Source organism: Gobius niger, assembly GCF_951799975.1.
Source record: "Gobius niger genome assembly, chromosome: 1".
Taxonomy (NCBI): Eukaryota; Metazoa; Chordata; class Actinopteri; order Gobiiformes; family Gobiidae; genus Gobius; species Gobius niger.
The window spans coordinates 68,338,037-68,361,801 of NC_136852.1; the positions used below are offsets into that span (position 1 = coordinate 68,338,037).

Below are 23,765 nucleotides of genomic sequence, written 5' to 3' on the forward strand. Positions count from 1 at the left end.
CTCAGACTGAGAGGAACACGCTTTACCCAGCTAGCTTTGATCTAAAAGAGGAATCCATAATCCACAGACTCAGCAGTTTGCGAGCTCCTCTGAAGCCCGCCAACACGCAGGGCCTCGCGTTCTAGACTCTGGATTGTGTTCGCGAGAGAGACAACCGTATAAAACATAGAAGCGGTCGTGGCTATAATGAGTTCCAGTTGTTACAAACTTTCCTTCCTGTAATTGTCAGTTATTTGAATCGTCAAACTCAAAATGAATGGTCAAGTCAGTCTCATCATCAGAATGTTAAAGTGAGACAATAGACAACATTTCAGTCATACTTCACACTTTTTCTGGTATATTTATTCATTCACTTCCTTATTGGACATGAGCAGGAAGTGACACACGTAGAGGTAAACATGTTTAAGCGTCGTCGTGCCAGCCATGATATACAGTATCAATAAGAAATGAGGGAGACAGAAGTCTATGGAACTATAGAAATGTCATTAGCTATCTGAGGCGTCTCTAGCCCATTCCTGTGCGGAGTTATGATTTAAAAAAAAAAAATTTTTTTACCAGAATGCTCATTCCAGCCACTAGGGGGGAGCGTAAATTAAAATAAAAGGAAAGATTTCCACAGATGTCCAGTAGAGAGCACAGTCAATTATATTTACAGAAAATATCATGTATATCAGCTATTCAAAATACACAAAGTTGAGCAGAATAAGTTTGAGTTATTGTTGGTGCGGCCCCGACTCAGTTCAGGCTTCTCACGTGGCCCCTTATGAAAATGAATTGCCCACCCCTGCTCTACGCTCTATAGAAAATCAGAAAAGGCTTTAATGATTTCTAACTACGCTTTGAACAACTGGAAACACCTGGATCTGTCAGATTGTTTGATGTTTGTTTGATGGCTAATGTAACGGTTACAGGAAAAAACACATTGAACGAGCTCTGAAAAGTTTTTTTCTTTTTAGCCGCTTAACCCCCACCTGAACAGAGCCCTTTTTTTTTCAGTTTGGCTTTACCCAAATCTAAAGCTGATTGAAAAAAGTGTCAGAATAGTAACAGAAACGAGAGGAAAACGAGGATAAAAAGTGACAAAATTAGGTGGAAAATCATGCGGCGACAACACAGTAGCAACGTAAGGCGAAAGATCCGTTAAGATCAGTTTTGTGGGTCTTAGCTTTCAAATGAAGTGCTACACTGGGCTTCAAGTTCAAGTCAAGGAGCTTTTAGATTTGGGTAAAGCCCCACTGGAGAAAATGCACTCATTTAAGGCGGGTAGGGTGAACTGTCCATACTCAGATCAAACACAACTCTTCCTTTCTATTATGTGGAACTATTGCTCTCTCTCTCACTTTACAGTAACTACACCTTATGTAAATACATGATGATCGTCATTTTTTTCAAGATCCTTTACATTTGGGTAAAGCCAAACGAGAGAAAATGTGCTCGGATCAGGTGGTTAAGAGATTAAGCGTGAAAAGACGGAGCGAAAGAGGGAGAGCTTAAGGGCTGTAACTCGAAATCGTACTCTTTTTACAACTTTGCACTCCTGTGATAAAATTAAACCACTCTCCCACAAACGTAAAGCAGCTCCCTCATAACGCGGCGCAGAAACCATTAAAGCTCATTTGAGGAGCGCGCCGCAGACGTTCCAACACTTCACATCTGTTCTGAGTGATCTAATGGGAGGCTGCACACATATGAGCGTGTGTGTGTGTGTGTGTGTGTGTGTGTGTGTGTGTGTGTGTGTGTGTGTGTGTGTGTCAGCGAGTGCCATGGGCCGGAAGAGGATTGTGAGCACTGGCATCATCAAGGCATGTGTGTCTCCTGTTAGTTAGCGAGCAGTGTTTGTGATTTTGAAGGAAATTTGTGAATAAATGAGAATATATATTTAACCTCTTAACCCCCGCCGTCATGGGGAGCACTTTCTCCAGTTCAGCTTTACCCAGATCTAAAGGTTTAAGATAAGATAAGATAAGCCTTTATTGATCTCACAATGGAGAAATGTACTCGTCACATACAGCTCTTAGAAACACTCAGGGTGTGCAAATAGGCAGAAAATGTGAGAAAATAAACAAAAAATGATTAAATAGTAAAATAGTGGTATCTTATGTACAATGACCAAGGACTTTGTGGGGACAGAAGTATAAACAGTAAATACTTAAGTAAACAGACTATAAACAAGAACGTTGTAGCAGTGCAGGTTTACATAATAGTGCAAGTGGTTGATAAAGTGACGCAGGTAAGTGATTTAAATACAGGAGTTATTGCACATGTTTCTTTACAGTCTTGTTGTACAGTTTAGCAGTGGGGATGAAGGACCTGCTCCTTCTTGCACTGAGGGTGTCTCAGTCTGTCACTGAAAGAGCTGCTCAGCTCCTCTACAATCCCGTGCAGTGGGTGGGAGGTGTTATCCATGATGGAGGTGAGCAAGCTGGTCAGGAGGGCCAGCTCTGGACTCTGTGGAGGAGGTGAGGGACAGGAGGGTGTTAGCCAAGCTCACCTCCATCATGGACAACCCCTCCCACCCACAACACGGGACTGTAGAGGAGCTGAGCAGCTCTTTCAGTGGCAGACTGAGACACCCTCAGTGCAAGAAGGAGCAGGTCCTTCATCCCCACTGGGGTCAGACTGTACAACAAGACTGTAAAGTAACATGTGCAATAACTCACTTATTGACAACCTGCAATAGGACTGTAAACTTTGCACCTCGATATTCTACTTTTTATATTTTGTTTTAATTTTGATTCTATTTTTATTTATTCTTATTTCCTTACTGTTATAATTCCTATTTTTGTCTCTTTTTGCCACTTTTCGATATGTTTATTGATGGAATGCCCCTTGAGATGTGCCATCTCGTGTTTTTGTCTTTTATTTGCTCTTTTATGGTGTTTTCATCTCATTTTTGTCTCTATTTTGGACTCTTTTTCAAGAAGCTTTTAGATTTGCGTAAAGCCAAACCAAGAATACAGAGGGGGTTCACAGATTCATTTGCAAACACGCTGATCAGAAAGTCCACAACTTTGTTTATACTTCCAACATCGTCTACGTTAAAGTTGATTATTTTCATGATTATTTTCTCCTCACAGCGTCCATGTGTGATGAGGAGGGAGTTGAAGATGTCTCTCCTGGTTTAAAACACGACTCCACCTCGGTGTGAGGAGACACAGGAGTGATGAAGGCGAGAGCGCGACAGATATTGTCGGACAGATGGTGGACTGAGCCAAATGGATCCAAACATTCAGAGCCATTTTGACAAACAGCGCCGTGAAAGCGAGGCATTACACTGGCGCCTGTGCGAGCTTTCACAGACTGGCTGTCCCGCCGGCCGAAATGGAGACCCAGACAGGAGATTATGGGCCAGTTTATACCACATAGATGTCCGAACTTTGCCAAATATTTTTTATAAATAACAGCCTCGCTTCATTGAAAAAACAGAACTGTTTAATTCACACAGGTCAAGCTCTGTCCGTCTTCTTCTCAACAGCTCCTAACAATGTAAAACCGCCTACACCTCCCCATGATCATTGCAGCACTCAAATTGCCTCCACTACTTTGACACTGCCGCTGTTTCGGTCGATATATAAGAAGCCTCTGTCTCTGAGGATGCTAAAAAATCTAAATCAGTGGTTAAAATGTTCACTAGAAGGCAAGGGCAAAGTACTGTGAAATTACAAACAAACTACTGTATTTACACATTTCTAAGGCGGGACACAGATACATATTTTCCCTGTTGATTACTTACATAAATAAATGTCTTATATAGAGGAGAAATTGTAAATTATCTTTGTGGAATTGCATTCTTTTCTTGTTTCTTGGGGAATGTGCATCCCTTATGTACATTCACTTGGTTACCTTCTCTTGGATACTCCTGGTACACACTGAGGATCTCTTGCTCAGTGTGTACCAGGCCCACCTTAATGTACCCATCGGCCCCGGGGCTTAAACAGAATTGTAGGCCCCCACCCCCCCTCAGCGCAAACCCTAACCCTGACCCTATTCTCCTGCATGTATCCCTCTAGGCCAGGTAGGGCGGGCCGACTCCAGGTACACACATAGAAGCACAGCGCAGTAATCCCATACAGTTAGTCATGCTGTAAAGTGGAGTGATTGACATGAAAATCAACAAATCCCCTTTTTTTTCTTTTCTTTATTCTGATATAGGCTCTTGACTATGGTAGGCCCCTGGGCTCCAGCCCCTGCAAGCCCGTTGGATAAGTGTGTGGACACTAGAGTTCATGAAAAGGGAAGGCAAAAGCTAAGCCACAGCCTGAAGCTTAACAAACTTGACTAAACCAAACTTGAGTGACCAGTTGTTGTCATTACTATTTCTACAAAACAATACATAAGTAAACTAGAGAAGTCGAGACACTGGGCTGTTGGTCAGAGGGACACCTTAGCACATTTTGCTAAGTCTGAAGCTTAAAGAGACTAGATGCAAGTTGGTCATTTTATACTCACTACTGCCACCTCAGGTGTTACGTGTAACTGCAGGTTCTATATTAAGCTCGTGGATGACGGCACTTCAGACCTTTTGAGTGACAGTGCAGGATTTCAGAGGCAGTTGTGGTGAATAGGTCGGGGCTCATTCTACACATTAGGACATGGCTGGAACATGAAGAGGGAGGAAAATAACCCATTTTAACATTTTTAAACTCTATTTAGTCCCTTTAAAGCGGATGATTGTGTCGTTGATAATCTGTATCTGTTCAGCTCAGGAAGGACTTGTTTGTATCTCAAGTCATTGTAATCAAGACCATATCATTTATTATGCTATGTAAATGTATATTGAATTGAATATGGGGTAGGCACTTATAAGCTTATTGCTTCAGCCTACTCCATTTTGAGCATCCACAACTGTATGAATTTTGAAAGACATAATGAATGCAAAATAAAAAAATAAAAAAAAATAAACTAAACTAAATTGCAAGTTTTATGCATTTTGTTTTCATATTAAAAAAGAAAATTGTATTAATTATTTTATTTTGTGTACAAATTGGTCACAAATATATTTTCAGATCAAATTTCGCCTTGTTTGTTTGCGGTTCCAACGCTGAATAAATCAGGCAGGAATTCAATATTAATGTCTAAAAATCTAGACAGTTTAAAGATGTTCAAATTAAAAAGGTGAGTTTGGTCTATCTGTCACATTAAAACGAAGATATTCATGGCGATAACAGGGAGCAAAAAACATACCCAACATACCAAGCGATCATCCATTTTAGAAAGATGATGTGTGTTTCTGTGTGAGTCATGAGTGCTAAGTAGTTCTTTGGTGGATAATTGTGAAGTAAAAAGTGCTAAAAAGGGGCACACTCGTAACCGCCACACACGCCCCCATGATCCTTAGCAACAGCAGTCAGCTCTCCACCGCCGCTCTCTCAAACCGTAAACAAGTCTTCGATCTTAAGCATCCACCAATTAAAACACTTAAAATGATTTCCCCCGCGGACAAACAAAATCAGAGGAGTCCACTCCGTCTCCAAAATGGGGATTATTCCTGTAATTAGACTGTAAATGTCAGAGGATAATAAGAGACTTGGCTAATTTTACCTTAAGCCAAATGAAACATTTATAAAAAAGCTTATTCTTGCTTCAGGATGAGTCTGTGTGCAGTGACATTAACTGTGTACTTAAGAGACTCAAAGCAGCTTATCCAGGCTCCATGCTAAATAAATCACCTATTATCATGAACTTAGAGAGCGGCTTTATTTATGTATGCATCATTGAAATAGTTTTTCAAGGCTTTCCACCAGTTTGGACTCTTACGTCTTGTGTGTGGAGTCGCAATCGTTCCTATTTCATACACTGACTACAGCCTGGGACCACGTCTCATCTCCCAAGGGTTTAGATGAGTGTGAGTGACAGGCGGGTGGACCAATTAAGGAAAAGGCATTGTCCTAGCCTGTTTTTACTAGACCCTCGTACTTACTTCGTTTCCTACAAGGGTCTGGACCTTCACAATTGAGCTCCGTTATCAGGTGGGAGGGGTGAACTCCTTTGAAACGATTGGATCTGATTTTCGCTAGCGTTTGGTCGTGACGTATGTAATGCGCCCGAGTGAATGAAGTAAAGCTATCATATCATATCATATCATAACTCTATCAAAACTCTTGGGGTCTCTCTAATTTCTGGATATTTGGGAGCCGAGACAGAACAGTTTGAAGAGCTTCCATTACTTTCGTATCCGTCGCCATTGTCAAACTACAACTAGCAAATCGGTGCAAATGCTTGATGTCACATATAAGCCCCGCCTCCCCCGCTCGTTGAATGGTAGGTTGAAAGTCAACCGAGGTAACGCGGCCGCTGAGATCAGACCCAGACGGACATGTAGGGAAATTATAGTTGACCAGACTTTACGGATGGCTAAGGCCAGGCTAGCATTGTCCATTCATATCCAAATTCCAAATGCTCCTAATGAAGTTGAGGGGAAATATCTTCTTCCTAAAGACCACAGGGTGGAAATGATTTGTTGGGAAGCCGGTTCCAGACCATGGGTGAGAAAAGCCCTTCTCTTTGGTCCTCATGGCAGGGAGCTGACATTGCTGTAACACCACTCCCTGGTGGCCAGGAGCAACTACAAAAGACACTTGATACAGGATTCTCATGGTGACTTTACACCTCCCTAGCACTGCTTAAAAGCCTGGCTCCAAAGAGGTTTGTTTTTGTGAAAAATTGCTATGACCCATGTGAAATCGCTGTAATATTTTTAACCATGCTGGCTTTTGTACACCAGCACGAAAAAGTGGAAGCCTAAATCTGTGATTGACAGGCTCTGGAGCTCTGTGGAGGCTCGTGGCCACCCGCCATAACAGATTTCAACAAAGCCTTTAAAACATGGCTAAAAGTAGTCTGAAAAAGTGGATTTCGCAAAATGAATCTTTAATCTTGATCCAGCGCATGTGTCAATGCTATAGCGACTTAGTCATAACGGCTAATAAAAACTCCTGAACAGGTCTTTCCTTAGGCGTAAACACATCCCACAGACACTGATGTGATCAACAGCGCTCTCTAAATGAATTGATTTCCCCACACGCCCATGCTTTGTGGCCGGTGCCAAACGAGAGCGCACACATTCATCTGTGGATCGCAGTCAAATCAGGTAAATGGATCAAACTGTGTGGATGAAAAAAGTTATGGAAGCTGAAGATGGCTGCTCAGATACTTTGTCGACGCTTTTGTCAGATGCTCCACTTTCTCCCTTTGATTTCATTAAGACTTTTCTTGGGAGATTTGTACAGCAAAACAGACGGAGCCGGAGAGAGATCGAACGCAGGTCTTAGGGATTTTCTGCTTATGCATTTCTCTTTCTTGAATAAATCAAAGTCGTTCTGGGCTTCAGTGCGTCAGGCTGTCCTCTGTGGCACTGCACTGTGTGGAGATCACTCGAGTTTTTATCATTTTCAAGAGTCCACGGGGTTAAAGAATTCGTAGTATAACGTAATTGGAAGGATAGCAGAAACATCTGACAGACAACTTGGTGTGGGAGATTTGAGTGTAGTGTGGGGTTGACAGTTAGTTATAGTTATTAAAATCCCGTCAAGAGCCCAAAAAAAGGTATTTCCTGCTGCACACAGTCATGAATATGCAAGTAATGGTGATCAAAATTGAGTGCTCAGTATGATCTGAGATTTTGGGTGGGATTTGCAAGACAAAAGACTGAAGGATGTCTCGGTAACCCCCCCCCAGACATTTCAACGGGTTATGTACTGTAGATCACAACAGGACAAAAAAGTCAGCTATATTGGATGGAACCATTTGGTCAGAATAGCCCAGACCCCTTAGAGTTATGAAATAATTCAATTTGTGGTCATGAAAGGCCTATTTGCAAATTAAAAGGTCGATATCTTTGTATCTCCTGAAGCTGCCACCTTAACGTGGAGGGGTTAGGGCACCCGAATGATCCTGGGAGCTCTGTTATCGGGGGCTCCGTTTTCCTGGTAGAGTCTCCAATGGCAGACAGGTCCTAGTTGATGGGTCAGACAAAGAGCGGTTCCGAAGCCCCTTATGAGAGACCAACAGGCCCAGTTAGAATCATGAGGCCGTCCTTCTGTGGACCCACCACCTGCAGGAGGAGCCATAGGGGCTATGGACCTGGCTACGGACAAGTGGAAGAAGATTGATAAATGGATTTCTTGGTTGTAAGTCCCCATTGGATTCCATATTGAAGTGCGCATTCAGAAGGTGCACACAAGTGATGGAGTCATAGCACTACTGTCCGCACCCCGCCATGAGGCCCAAAAAGGTGTGATCCATGACTGTTTGGTAAGAGCGAGGTGGGAAAGTGACCCTAACCCTAACCCAGGCGTAAAAAATACCATCTCTAGTAATGTGTGGAAGCTCAGCGAGAAGCAGGAGGGCCATTAAATTGTCCTGATGGCCGCGTTTGGCCTGCGGGCCACACTTTGGACACCACTGGTGTAGTGGGTCAGAAAAGCCCCTTGAATTTAGAGATGAGCTAAGGAGCAGTTTCGCTGCTGCACTGGAGTCATGTTTGACAGGGCGCTGCTGCCACTGGCGCACATGCTGACCACCTGTGGCTCCACAGCGCTGTGGCATTGCCCAGTGAGTGGACAGCCATTCCAGTCTAAGGCTCCTCCAGAGTAACGTGTGCGCTCCATCTGCTCGAGTGCTCCGACTGGAAGAGCCTTCTGGGGAGCAGTAACGAATCTCTCTCCACTTTCTATGACCGAGAATACCAGCGGCTCTGATAAGTATGTGCCTGGAAAAAATTAAATGTTCATAGTTAAATGGACTCAACTTAAATAGCCTTTTTCTACCTTTATCAGGCCCAAAGCGCTTCACAGTAAGGAACCAGGCACCCATTCGCTCTCATTCATACACCAATGTACGCAGACACTCGTCAGTTAAAGAGCTAAATGACACCGGGCATGTCAAGCGAATCGCAATATCAAATAGAATGATTATTGTGTGGTTTGATTGATCATAGACTGCTATGATCATGTGGTCACGGTGACATACAACTTCATACATACATTTCATATTTAAAGCAAAATGATCCTCCATTGGGGGAAAAAATATTTGATGCTGTTTTCTTCTTTTCCAAATATTAGCTATTTCCTATTATTTCTGTGCCAGTGTGTGTCCGAATGTTTTTGGTGGCACTGCGTGATGTTGTGAACAGAAGAACACACTCGCAGGCTTGTACCAATTTTATTTGTATTAAATAACATTACGAACAATGGGGTTGTGAACAAATCCCTTTGACAAAAGTGAAGAAACAACATTTCTCGGACTGAAACACGACACGTTTGATAAAGACTGCAGGTCATTGTCAGAGGTCATTATTGAGTAGAGGCCAGAGTCTGTCCCCTGCCTGGCTTCGTCAGCACACACACATTCAGGATTACTGCTTATGAACTGTAATAACAATAATAGTCAGTTAAAATGACATGACTTCAGAATAAGAAACCTTTAATATATTTACTGATGAGGATAGGTGTTCTCAACCTGTGGAGATGATTCCAACGACAAAACATAAACAAATCTTCTGAATTCATGTCAGTTTAACCCATTGGAGATATGCTTCTTTTTTTGCAGTTCGGCAGTCAGGCCTGTGCTGAGCTGATAGCAGAGAAACTGGCCTTTGAGTGTGAAAACGTCTCCATCTTCCTTTGTTTCGGCGGATAAATACTGTCCGTGAAAAGCTTTGGCAGTAGCTTCGACCTTCTGCTGCATTTGACGCCTCCGGTCCGTCTTCCCAGTCGTAATCTCGAACAAAACGCACACATACCATAATTACGCTCATAAACAAATGACATTATTTATCTACAGCTACACACGGTGGATGGTACAAACAGTGTAAAACATTTCAACATTGTCCTGATATGAGCATGTGACACTGTGAAAAGTAAATGACGGTGTGAGTTCTAAAGGCTAGGATTCAGATTGGAGACATTTTCACAAGGTTGGATCTACTTGCTGTTTTTATCAAGCTGTACGACTGGTAAGATATGACTTTTTCAGGATTTAGCGCATTAAACGCTGGACTTTGTTCAACTACCCTGTCGCATTCTATGATAAAAACGTCATGGAGATTTGGAAACATGAAACACCGGAGTTACCGTTTATATAAAGGACTTTGAATACTGCCGCGTGTTAGATGTGTTTGCTAGCAGTAACTCGTTGTCCCATGGCTTTTTCTTTTTTTCATATAAATATTGCAATCTTTTTATATTCTTTCTGGTAAAGGTTTCTCTATGGGCATTGTTTGCTAGTGTCCTTAACATGGTAGAAGTTAAAGGAACAGGCCACCGTTTTTCCATACTGAGATATGTTCTTACCTGAGCTTAGACGAGTTGAAGTGTACCTGTCTGGTCTTTGTGCGTGCGCTCAGTCACGCAAAACGTCCAAAGATGTTGTTAGTGTTTGGCCTCTCCCAGTATATTCCTATAGCTCCAAACAAGTTGAACCATGGAAGCGACGAAGCTCTTCCATGGTACATATCAACTCGTCTAAGATCAGGTAAGAACATATCTCAGTATGGAAAAACAGTGGCCTATTCCTTTAAATATATATATTAAATCAAAGAGGGAAGATTTAGCTTTTTTGGTAATAATGTGAAACACATCTTTATCACTATCTTACACTTTGTTGGTTAGAAAATGCAATATTGATCTGAATCAACTGAAACTAAGTATTCAGTAGTTTCACTTCCTGATACACTTCCCATAAGCCCCTCCCACCCCCTCCTCTTGCTCCCCCTTGCAGGGCAGCCGTTTCAATAAAGGGAATAAATGAATACACTGCTCAGTCCGTGTGGCTGTAGTGAAGCTATGGCGAGTGTTTTTTACTTCATGATGAGAGGATTAAGCTTAGCAAGAGATCGAGAGGTGAGGAAAGCGTTCCCTGGGTACGTTGGACCTCAGGAGGAGCAGCTACGGGTGAAGATCCAAAGATTACTCGAAGATGCGCTAGTGCCTCGAAACACATGTTCGTGCTGCATGATGGCATGTATATTTAGGATTCTTCAGTAGTACTTTGAACTTTATTCATTTAAATTAAGGATGATTTAATTTGTGGATCAGTAATATATACAAATTGGGTGTTTTTCCTGGTTTAGACTAATCTAGTATCATTTAGATCTATTTTAGACCCGGGTAAGTTCTGATTTGTGAAAACTCGGAGTACTACTTTTTTGAGGCGCGTATTGCAGCACATATTCCGGGCACTGTGCCGACCTTTGCACTGTGAGGTCCACCCCCCTTGGCTTCAACAAAATCCCCAAATCTCCTTAGCTTTCCAAAGTTTTGTCCAAACCAAGTCAACACAGCCCTGCCATTTGAACTCATTTGACAATTTTCACAGTGTGCAATTCTCCATAATTATCTACGGCAATATAAATAAGGCAAACATCAATAAATAATCACATGAATAAAAACAAAACTGATCAAAAAGTCACCCTGCCACCTGCCAACAGACCAAACAGCGCTCAAATTACCCCGCCCCCCTGGAGCCACATTACCACTGGCACTGCGTCGTACCAGGTAGTTAACTGCGCTCACCAGGTGTAAAATTACTCGGCGATTAGACAGTCGGAATGAGAACGGGCAGCCGCGCGAGTCCCAATGCCCACAACGGAGAACGGCGAGCGGAAGATACACGCGGTTATGACAATAGAAGCGGCGGAGTGGGGCCTGGTGCTAATGTACAAGAGCGTGGCTGTGGGGAAAAGGGAAGATAATGGGGAGAATGAAGAGGGGAAACAAAAGAGTTTATCGGGTTTGCAACGGCGATAGAGCGAGCAGAAGGAGGGGATTAGGAGATCGGTTAGATTGGAGGGCGTCGGAACAGTGAGGAGGAGGAGGACCACAGGGAGATTGGATTGAATGGTGTACATTTGTTTTTGTTTTTTTTAAAAGCTCGTTCAGTGGTTCTCAAACTGGATGGAATCAAACTTCGGCAAATCACGACAAGCCACAACCCAAATAAAAACATGGCGCAGATACGGGTAGAAGTCGATGATGAACTAATAATGAACTAACAATAAACTCATTGTGAATAAAAGTTATTCATGTGGTTTATGGACATATTTTTAAGTTGATGATTGACTTGACCACTGGATCTGTTGTCATGTATATAATTTAAATGCTTATACACATTTAAATAGTTATTTCACCACAAATTACTAAATTGAGGACGTCGAAATCATGATCAAATAACTCTGCACAACTCATTGTAACAGGTACTTTTTCCATATTTATAACACATTGAGTGCCAAAAACGTAAAAACTTGCTTTTGTGTTGTTGTTTTTTTTAATTGCGAAACACTCTAATACAGCTGAAGTGAACAGCTGTAATGCCGACAATTCTCACTCACGCTCTGGAGCACGTTTGACAAAGCAGAGCGGCTTCCCATGGAAAGATCGAAACAGTTGAGATTTTAATATTTCTTTGGGTTTTAAATAGTTAAAATCGGTCCAAGGACGACTGAGAAACATCCTGTTAAAGTCTTCAATCCGAGAACCAGGCTGTTTAAATGCACATGCGATAAAAGGCGATCGATCTGCGGCAACACACTTGAAACGGAGATATATAGGAGTTCATCAGAAAGGAAAGTGTTTCATAAAACATGTGATATCTCCGTTTCTAGAAAAAAATCGGTGACTGTGATCAAAACTAGCCTCTGTTTAGCTTACGATTTCTCAGGAACCGTAGAATTAAACGTTTTTTACCTACGGAGAGCTTAAAGTTTCACCTTTCAAACACGCCATAACATGTGTCCATAGCTCTAACATAGAATATTGTGTGGTGCTACAAACTTCATGAAAAATGGTCTGGATTGTTGGCACTCTACAGCTAAATCCCCATCACAGTGCAGCACTCAATGTGTTAAATTGCAAGAAATGTTTTGTGGGAAAAGCTTGTGACACTCTGAAAATCGTCCTGCAACCTACTTTTAGGTCCTGACCCACCAGCTGAGAACCACTGATCAGTTCATAAGCGAGGCAGTACATTCGAAAAACAGGTTCGACAAAAAAAACATCCTCAGAGGAGACATACTGTGCTTTATTAACTACTTGTTAACTGCAAATAATGTAACTGTATGTAACATAATGGTCAAGTGCTTTTACAATATTTAGTAGGTCGGATAGAGGGTTAGTTTGAGGTACAACTCCAAATAATGCATGTGTCTAGAAAATACCCCAAGGATTTAAGATGTTACTGAATGTAGTTAAAGAAAAGATATGTAACAGGAGAGGGAAGATAAGATAAGATTAATCATGGACAAAAGAAAAGCTTTGTGTAATTGTCTGGAATTTAGAAACTAAGAAGTAGTTTTATTGTTTACTCCGTGTGATGTATGAAGTATGGGTGTGTGGGCTGGTGTTTCAAAAAGGATGACGGGCTAAATATGCAGGATTACTGAAATATAATAAGGCATTACATAACACAGATAAAGCTAAGAGGAAAAAAAGAGCTAGAGTATTTGGATTAAACATGGTAGCAAAATAAAACTACTAAAGCGATGCATTTTTTGAATGGCAAACCACATTTAGCACAATATGTCTCCTTTCAGGCATCTTCAACAACACAAATGCTAACTACATTGGTACTTTAATTCAGAAAAATCTCCACATTTGGCTTGTTGTGCGACAGTGGAAGCGGTCGTGTGGGCCACTTGTTTACCGATGTTTCCCAAATGTGTCGGTTTAGCTCAAATGAAACGGCGACATGAAGAAGCATCAAAGTGACGGACTTCTCGTGACTCATCGGGATGTGGCAGGAGCTGTGAATGTAAACTCCACTTTGTCGCTAGGCCCCAAAAAAACAGCGTAATTGCTATAGCCTTATTTTTTTTACCAGCTCATTAGCGCAGTATTTTGACACATCTGAGGAATGAGAGATGAAAGAGGGCTAACTGCAAGGACTGGGCACTGAAATGAGAACTGTTGCTATTTGCGGTCGCTAATGTTTTCTCCCAATTTGTTTACTTATTGACAGCAGTGTGTTTTGTCGTCCGAGTAAAGAATTTGATGCAGAAGGGGAGTGACTGGAATGGATTGATAGAACTAAAAGCGGAAGTCGGTCATTTATTTTTGAAAGCTATCCAAAGGTTGGCAGTTCGACCACAGTCTACATATTCGTAGTGTCTTTCAGCAAGGCAAAAGTAAAACTCACTTTACCTTATGAAAAACAAACAGGGCATTCAATTATTTTACTGAAAAATGCAAAGGTGTCCCGCATACCCCCCCAAAAAAGATACTGCTTGAAAGCTACCGAGTTCCGCTTTTCCAACACGAAGCGCATCTGCCTCACATGCCCAGTCCTTGGAAAAAAAATAAAGCGTTCCAGTCTTTTCTGAAATCCATTAAACTCCATTATATATATCAAGAACAAAGGTTCAAGTGTTTATAACATGTATCGAGTGGAGAGTTCTAATCTCTTTTTCAACTGGCTATCTTTTCTTCTACTAAAGACACATTGATTTTGTGCATCACTACGTGTTGATTATATTGCACAGTGTTCCTTCAAAACCATTATAAAATAGTGAGTAGAGGGACATTCACAACATTTGGATTCTTATGTATTTGGGGTCGATTCCCTCATTTGAGTCTTTCAGAGGAAGGGAATGTTCCAGTTTTTCACATGGCTCAAAATGCCCGGGTTACACTCTTTGTAGTAAAGGAAAAAAAAAAGAAAGCATGCGATAAAATCATGATTATTTTGCCCAGTACGTCTGCCAATGCGCTCTCCCGTGGTTTCCATTTTGGCAACGAGCTCGGATGGCTGTCGTAGTTCCAAAAGCAGCATACATTGTTCGTTATATAAAAAAAAAACAACAACAACAAGAAGAACATAAGTTAGATCTGGCTGTGTTTTGTGTCATTTGAGTGGCTGTAGTCATTGTGGTTAGTGAGGGCAAACAGACCCGAGTGTCTCTGGAAGCGTGTACTTTGTTGGTGTGGGGGCGTCAACGCATCTAAACTGTCAGCGTGACAAAAACGTGGGAGTTCAGATCGACGGGTGAGTGCCATTTGGTGTCGACGGATATGCACTTTCGGATAACTATATGTTTGAAGAGCGGGAGGAGGAACGTGCTCTGCAGACGAATAAATACATAAAAAAAAGGATTATCTACGTGATTAAATAAACCGACTTGGTGGACAAGAAGGTTCCTGGTTCGATTCATGAGCCGACATTCACTCCTCAGGTACGCTGGGGTAACCTGAAGTGCAACATTAAAATAATCGTGAGAATAGTAATGAATACATTTTATAGATAAATAAATCTGTGTTTCCACTGACACATGAGACCAAGGACTGAAAGGACAAGATCGTGGACGCAAACTGCGGAAATGATCTTCCTTCAAGTTAAGAGGAGCAGGTTGATGTATGAATGTAGTGTGTGAGTGTGTGTGTGTATGTGTGTACTTGTACAGACCCACAAACTGAGGACATCAACGAGTTGTAGACCAACAGAGTGAGGACATTTTTAGAAAGTGGGGACATTTTCGGTGGTCCTCACTTATTTGAAGGACTGTTTGAGGGTCAAGATGCGGCTTTAGGTTTACGGTTAGAATTGGGTTAAGATTAGGTTTGGTTTAAGATTAAAATTAGGGTTAGGGGCTTAGGGTTCAGGGCTAGAGTCTGGGTAATACATTGTGTCTATGAGTGTCCTCACTGAGATAGCAGTACATGAATGTGTGTGTGTGTGTGTGTGTGTGTGTGTGTGTTCTTGTATTTACGACATTGTGAGGACCAGTTTGAGTTTTTAACCAACAGAGTGAGGACATTTTTGAAAAGTGAGGACATTTTGGGTGGTCCTCACTTATTTGACGGACTGTTTGAGGGTCAAGATGTGGTTTTAGGGTAAGGGTTAGAATTGGGTTAAGATTAGGGTTAGGATTAAGGTTAGGGTTAGAGGCTTAGGATTCAGGGTGAGGGTCTGGGTAATACATTATGTCTATGAGTGTCCTCACTAAGATAGCAGTACATAATTGTGTTTGTGCGTGTGTGTGTGTGTTCTTGTACTTGCGACATTGTGAGGACCAGTTTGAGTTTTTGACCAAAAGAGTGAGGACATTTTTGAAATTAGGGTTCAGGGTTAGGGTCTGGGTAATACATTATGTCTATGAGTGTCCTCACTAAGATAGCAGTACAAGATTGTGTGTGTGTGCGTTTGTGTGTGTCTGTCTGTGTGTGTGCGTGTGTGTGAGTGAGTGTGTGAATGGTGGTCAGACTTGGTGCAGATTGGCAGCCACACTTCAGTCAGTCAGCTGAAGTGTGGTCAGTCAGCTTATCACCGCCGAGTGTGGAGTAAATAATGACTGCAGTGTAGCTCTTTGAGAAACTTGCGGCACAGGCTTGTAAAGCGCAATAACAAGTGTAAGCCATTATTATGACAGGGAAAATTGGGCATCTCTACTCAGACTTCTGCCTTCACGACCCGACCCTGGATAAAATGGAAAAAGACGGATGGATTTCATAGATTTGTTTGCCCTGCTCTACATGGACGGTATTCACTGATCGAACCAGCAACCTTTAGTTTTGTGCATATTGACAACTTGACCACCTCATTGTTATTCATCTGGATATTTACTTATTATTGTAGAGGAAATTAGCTGGGGGCAGAATTTTAACTGGCGGATCATTAAGATCAAATTAAAGTAAATGTCAAGTCAAATCTTCAGGACTAAAATGAAGTAAATATATCTAAATCAAATCAAAACCAGGGCACAAACTCCAGCGCCCCAACTAAACGTGTGATTGTATACGCATGATGCTGACACCTTGAGGGAAACTCCACAATAATACACTAAACGAGCAGCACTTTTTTTTTTTTTTTTTGACACCTAAAAGTCAGTGATGTGGTCGTAGGGCGCGCCTCAACTGTCTCTCTGCGTCAGGGCTTGCAGTTCGGCAGTGTGGAGCGAATGTTGGAGGAAAACATTTTTGCGGCTGTAGCTGTGCAGGGACAGCGGGCCACGGGGGGGCTGTCCTAACCGGCCGGCGAAGGCAGACGAGGAGGAGGACACGGAAGAGACCGAAGAGGGGGTGGCTGGCGGCGGGGAGCTTTGGTCAGATGATGAAACGCTCGCTCGGCTCAGGCTGTGGAGGCTGGAGGAAGCGCTGGAGCCGTTGGAGTTGATCGCCCGGGGGATGTGGCTAGAGGGGTGGTGGTGGTGGTGGTGCTCGCCTCTCCTCAGCCCGCCACAGAGAGACAGCGCCCCCCCGCCCCCGACGCTCTGGGTTAAAGACTCCGCAGAGGAAGAAACCGCCTCGAGCTGCCGGCTGTGATTGGACACGTGGTGCTGGGAGAGGGGATATGTCGCAACAGAAAGCGCTGCTACGTTCCCGCCGTGGCTGCGGGCCGAGGCGGCCTGGTGGTGCCGCTGCTCGTCTCTGGCAGTGTGAGCGCGGCCGTGAAGAGGGTGGTGAGGTGCGTGCTGGTTAATGTGGTCCCCTGCGTGTGCCGCCCCCGCCGTAGCTCGTACCGCCCTTCGCTCCCTTGGGCCCAGGCTGCTGCTGCTGCTGCTGCCTGCTCCTGACCACCGGCCTGGATGATTGGTCTGAAGAGAGAGAAAAAAAAAGAAAGAAACACAATTTAAGTAGGTCTCACACCTGCCAGTGTTTAATTTATACCTGCTGTTTTTCAAGAAGTCTTTAGAGAACAAGTGTGACGCCGAGGGAATATGCGGATTCAGGGAAGATAGAAAAAAGACAGGCAGTGTGGAGGGACAGAAAAGGCGTCTTCAGTATACGGTGGTAATTGTGTTGTATTTGTTAATGCACATACATGGCACTCATATAGACACAGATTAGTCTAATTTGCATCCATTGTCCCCCACTCTCACTCTCATTCATCCTGGCCTATTGTACATGTTTTTAGTGATAGGGGAAACCTGAGTACCCGGAGACACGGGGAGAAAGTACAAACTCCACACACAGAGAGGCCCCGTCCAGGTGGGAATCGAACCTGGGACCTTTTAGCTGTGCTGCACTGCACCACTGTGCTGCTCTGGAGGATCGGTGTGGGCTGCAGAAGCGTGTTTTAATTGTTTTCGCAGCCTGGCTTTCAAACACACAGCCTGATATAACGCATGTACAAACACAGTAAGGGCAAAGTGAAGCGGGATGAGCGGACATCCCTGTATGTAAAATGCTTGTGTTGACAAAATATTGGCAAAATGAATCTTTTTCTTTATCTGATTAAATGAACAGATACAGTTGTTATTTTTGCATTTGAACATACATTTTGATAGATTTTTGATTGAAAAGATGAATAAGTAAACTACACCACAAAGGATTGAAACATCATTTTCAAGCACTAGTGTAATGATCATTTTTCATGTTTTTCAACTCGTAAGCAAGTGATGTGATGCTTGTGGTCAAATTTGGTCTTTCAAATAGCACCTTAATGTAAAAGTTTAGAACTGAGGAGGAAGATTTGCAGTTTCTCTCAAAATTTACACCGAAACAGCACAAGAAAAAACAGCAAAACAATAGACCAAGCCACGCAAATAAAAGCATGTGGTTTAAAAAAATGTTGAGCATAGCATTTGTATCCGACTTTCTTCAATTCATCTTATTTCCTTAGACAACATCCACACCATCTGAGCCACTGTCAACCACAAATCGTGACTGAAAAACTCTATCAAACAGTTCTCTGAAATTAACAAAGCTAGCTTTTCTAACAGTAGGAAGGGCCAACTGCCCCTTTTGAAAGCAGAGGGGTTTCTTTGTGACTCTCTTACGGAACAGACAGAATGGGGAGGATGGTACATAAAGCTCCATGGCAGGAACAGAAGCCACCTGTTTCCTTTCACACTCCACTACACTGCCTTATGCAACACATCTCCCTACTGTCCCCGCGCTCTACAGTGCTGCGCCACTCAAGTACAAAACTCCAACCCGACGAGCCGTGTTCTCAGCAGCGCCACATTTGATCAAACATATCTCATGGAGTGTAGGTTCAGATGACATTTGCAGATACGGTATATTACGCTGAACAGCATCCATGAGAAGACTGAGCATATAGAACACGGCCTTTTGAGATTTCACAACACTGGGATGTCAAGTGATGCAGAATATAGACTATAGTAATTATTGAGTCAGAGCAAAATATGTCATGGATAGTAAAATGTCCCCAAAATGGCACCCTTAGGAAAAAGTAATGTGTTTTTGTTGTGTCACTGGATGAATAAAAAGTGAATGAAAATATACAAAATCAGCATTTGTTATAGTTATTTCCTAGCAGACAAAAAGTCATAAAATAAACATCGTAAAGGCTATTCGGTCTTTTTTTTTTTTACACTGACATTAAAGCAGTACTAAGTAACTTATTTGCCTTAATAAATCCTTTCCGTAGTCCCTCTGGGGGTAATACAAGTGTTAATGGGATGATTGGGGGGTCTTTCATCTCCCCCTGGTGTCTCTGGCCTGAAAACCACAATTGCAACTTCGCTGCCACCGGGTAGGAGCCACCAATACACACTAATGGGCAAAGCTAACTGAGGGCTAGCGCCACTTAAACAGTATTTACAGCCAAGTTTGAGTGAAAAGGATTATCTCCATTGTGTAATTGGATGTACAATATCCCTCTATTCCTTTGTCTTTTCTGTCAGCGTAGTATTTACTCTCACGGACAATTAATGAGTGAAAAGCAGACACCTACAGTGGCGCTTATGGCCTCTAGGGGCCTTAGTACTGCTTTAAAACCAAGATGAAGAAAATTCTAGCGGTCAGCTGTCAATATTGGCAACTGCGTAAACAACTGATTTGTTCCCCTGCAGTCAGTATCTAAATATCGTGATTTTTTTTTTTACCAACGGCAGCCCGCACCGATTCACTTTGCCTTCTGATAAAGCTGTAGATGCGGCCAAAACATGAACAAAATGAATTTGCATTCTGAGAGCTAGAAACGAGTTGGGGCAACCGCTAGTTTAGAGTTTATACTTGCTTCAAGGTTTCAAAACGTGAGAATCCAATGGTCTATATGCACCTACATGATATCTTCCTGGACAATTAGAATTAAAAACATCATGTTCACTGTGAATCCTGCCCCAAAGGAAATGCCAGAGGTCGTAAGGTAGGAGCTTTTATCTTGCGAGCTAAAGGCTAGTGTTAAATAATTACAATATAACATGTAAACAACTCAATAATATTTAAATTACTAACAAGCCGAGGCTTGTTTAAAACTTTGCACTGGTTTTAATTAATGTTTTAAACCTGCTCCAGTCACATCACTTCACTGGGGTCACTGTGCATAATAACCCATCAAAGAGCCTTAAAGAAAAGACCTAATTTAGCCTTCATACCAGATAATCGGTAAATGACAAATCTCCACATGGCCATGTCATTCGAGAATAGCAATATTATATCGATGTTATTATGTTTCATTGTGTTAGTGTTGGCAAATTGATATTAAAAGAAACGTAATTATGCTGTTAAGGCTGTCAGGAGTCATTTGTGTAAGAGGAGGAAATGCAATTAGCCATAACAGTAAGGAATGAATGAGTGTGGTATATAAGAAAGAAAATGCTAATTTGATAAAATGCTTTTTTCTTATAAGACGACCCCATCAAGCAAGGATCAAGTTCAAAATGAGACGCGCAACACTTTGGAGCTATCACAAACGCGGAGATAAACAATACCTGCCTAATTATCCCTGTAGCATACCGCTAAGGTGAAGGAGGCAGAGTAACAGCACAGAACCTGTGAAAATATTATTTATTTTAGCATTTTTTAACACACCTCTGTATGATTGAAAATGTATGGAAAAGGATGTTTCTTTGCAGTGGTGAGTGAAGCAATTTGAAATAAATCAGCAGTATGTCTATAGAGATTGGGATTGTGTCATCATTCCAGGTACTTGCTGTTCAGGTTCAGATATTATAGGATGTATAATTTACTGTAGGAGTGACTCAGCTGTTAAAAGACTTTATCTGCAGATCTTAACTTTTGTTGTTTTAGCTCGTGCGTGTGTTTCAACGGACATCGCATCTTTCAACCTTACACTTTTGAACGCAAGACTGTGGTCTATACTATACCTGGCTTTGGGCACATCAGCATTAAAGGGACTATACAGAGCTTAAAAATGTTAAAAATTATGTATTTTCCACCCCCTACATGTTCCAACAATGTCCTAATGTGTAGAATGAGCCCAGACCTGTTCACCACAACTGTCTCTAAAATCCTGCACTGTCACTCAAAACGGTGTTACTTCGGGTCCGAATTGCCGTCATGCACGCGCTTAATATAGAAGGTGCAGTTAAGCAAAAGACCTGAGGTGGCAGTAGTGAGTATAAAATGGCGAACTTGCATCTAGCCCCTTTAATATTGTTACGTTCTAAATGAATGTATATTAGGAAAAGACAACTGAAGACGAAGGACTGCTCTTTAAGGCAATTTGATACATGTAGTTTCTCCATTTATCTTTGTTCGGTTAGAGTTGCAAGAGAGACAGCAAATGTGGCGCTTTTTTTGCATGTTAATAGTTGGCGACAGACAGGAGTTGACCGTTTAGACTCCATGTTGCTTGGAGCACCCTCCACTGGCAGGAAGGTGAATTACATATGACAAAACTAAAAAAAAATTGATGCTATTGTTGCACAAATGTGTCTCCTTTAAAATGTATTGAGGAGCGCTTTGCTCTCGCTGATGCAGATTGGCAGCTATGCTTCTGTCTGTCTACCCCAGGGCTGTTTGCATGGCTTACACCCCCAAGTGTTGAAGAGTGAATAAACAAGGCCTGAAAGTGTAAAGTGACAGTGAGCGTCTGTTAAAGCCTTCAAACTAAAGCACAGTTATTGTTGCCCATGGACAGAAAGAAAGAAAGCTGAGATATGGAAACAATCAAATGAAAAAACAATCAACATGAAGAGTTAATAAGATCTTTCATGATAACACATTTAGGTGGACAAATGGTGCTGTAAGCTGTAAATGGAGCCAATTATTACACGTGGCATTTGCAGATAAAGTCTGCGAACACCAGCTGACTTTTAGAAGGCAGAGTGCGGCGCTAGTCCCAGCTTTTTTGCATTTCAAAGTAACAGAGGACGGTACGTGGGCTTAAGATGTTGGCTACAATTGCTTCTGAAGTCACGTGAAGAACAGGTTTGAGTAACTAAAATGGGTAAACAAACTTCTGAGGAGAACGAGGGAGCGGGTTCAACCTTGCACTGTTGATTCTAAAATGACTCATGTTCGTACAGGAGAGAGCAAGAGATAAATGGTCTAAAGCTTTTTAAATGATGTTGTGTCCATTGGGCATAGACAGATTAAGCTTTGGAGCCTTTACGCCAGTGTTAATTTATTTAAATGTTTCATAATGTGAAATTTATTGTGACTGAAAAAAAGGAAAACATGTTGATGAACACTAAAGCTGTGACTAAATCTTGTAAGGAAAAGAAAAAGCCTGTCTGAAGATGCTACGCCACAGAACAAGTGTGATTTAAATGTCTGTGTGCTGGAAGTCATATCGCTCGGTTCTGCAAAACTCCTCCTTCCACTCTAAAGACTAATGAAGGCATGAAAGAGATAATACCAAGACTTTCTCTGTGATTTTTAGTTTTGTGTGCCTATACAGCCTCCACAGTCAGTATTTAAGGTTCCTGAAGCCACACAATAATGCTAAAAACGAAACCAGTAAAATCACAGAAAGCAATAAAAAGATTGTAGTTCAAAGGACCACAACTTCAGAGCGAAATGTTTAAAATGTTTCCACTGAAGTGTCCTCAGCTCGAGTTCGTCGCTCCCACAGGGGTTTGGGACTCTGAGGACTGGTTGCTGCAGAGGTGTGAATGGGAATGAGAACTGGCTCACTTTGAAGGACCTTCACGCAGTACACACAGTAGACAGACTATTTTTGCTGCTATGCCTATATGGAGTATACCAGAGGTTTAGACACTCTATTTAATGGATCAGTACAGTGTTTCCAATAATATACATTGTGCTTTATCTAATGGTACATGAACGGAGATTAAATACACAGTTCTGTTTGGGAGAGGCTTTGGTATCACTTTATTTTACAGTACCTTGAAACATTGTGCCCAACTAAATTTAGTACAATGTAATGTGCTCGGTAACAATCTGTAATAACTTGTACCTATGGGTTAGATACACAATGGAATAACTTGTATTAGTTCTTTGTAGGTACTTAATGTAATAGGACACAAGACCCTTAGGGTTAGGGTTTAAGGTTAGGATTAGGGTTAGAGTTATGTCTTATCACATTATGCGACACAAAAGAGATGGGGAGACATGCACATCCCGTACTGAAGAGCCGTGCAGGATCAAAAAGTTAACATTGAAAAAGATCCGCACAGGCTGCTGCTCACCAGTGCAACGTTTCAGACGTTTAGCCCTTCATCAGACATTATGTACCTACAAACTACTAATACACAGTACATGTTAATGAACAAACATGGGTCTCATGCATGTAAACACGCAACACCGGAATGTAGCCTTGGGCTAATTTCCATCCATTGTCCCACACACGTCCTGGCCTATTGTACATGTTTTTAGTGATGGGGAAACCAGAGTACCCGGAGGAAACCTACACATATACGCGGAGAACATGCAAACTCTACACAGAAAGGCCTCATTCAGGTAGAAATCGAACCCGGGACGTTCGAGCTGTGCTACCGTGCCGCCCTGTGTATCTAAGGTACAAGTTATTACACATTGTTACAGAGCACACTACATTGTACTAAATTTAGTTAGTTACAATGTATCAAGGTACTGTAAAACAAAGTGTTCTGAGATTTTTTCCTACTAGAACAGGCAGATGTGACCAAAACTAGTAACGCATGC

The 23,765-nt window shown here is 42.1% G+C and overlaps 1 protein-coding gene across 2 annotated transcripts in view; it reads right to left on the reverse strand.

Moving 5' to 3' along the window:
• Positions 1-16,687: 16,687 nt before the first annotated feature.
• The window catches only part of ccser1 (coiled-coil serine-rich protein 1), a 225,160-nt gene continuing 218,082 nt past the window's right edge, over positions 16,688-23,765 (reverse strand). Inside the window, exon 13 of one of the 2 annotated variants that reach the window (XM_079552036.1) lies at positions 16,688-17,521. In XM_079552036.1, the coding sequence (XP_079408162.1) occupies positions 16,838-17,521 (684 nt within the window). In that variant the 3' untranslated portion in view covers positions 16,688-16,837. The remainder of the gene's footprint in view (positions 17,522-23,765) is intronic. The other variant, XM_079552037.1, reaches the window with a different exon arrangement.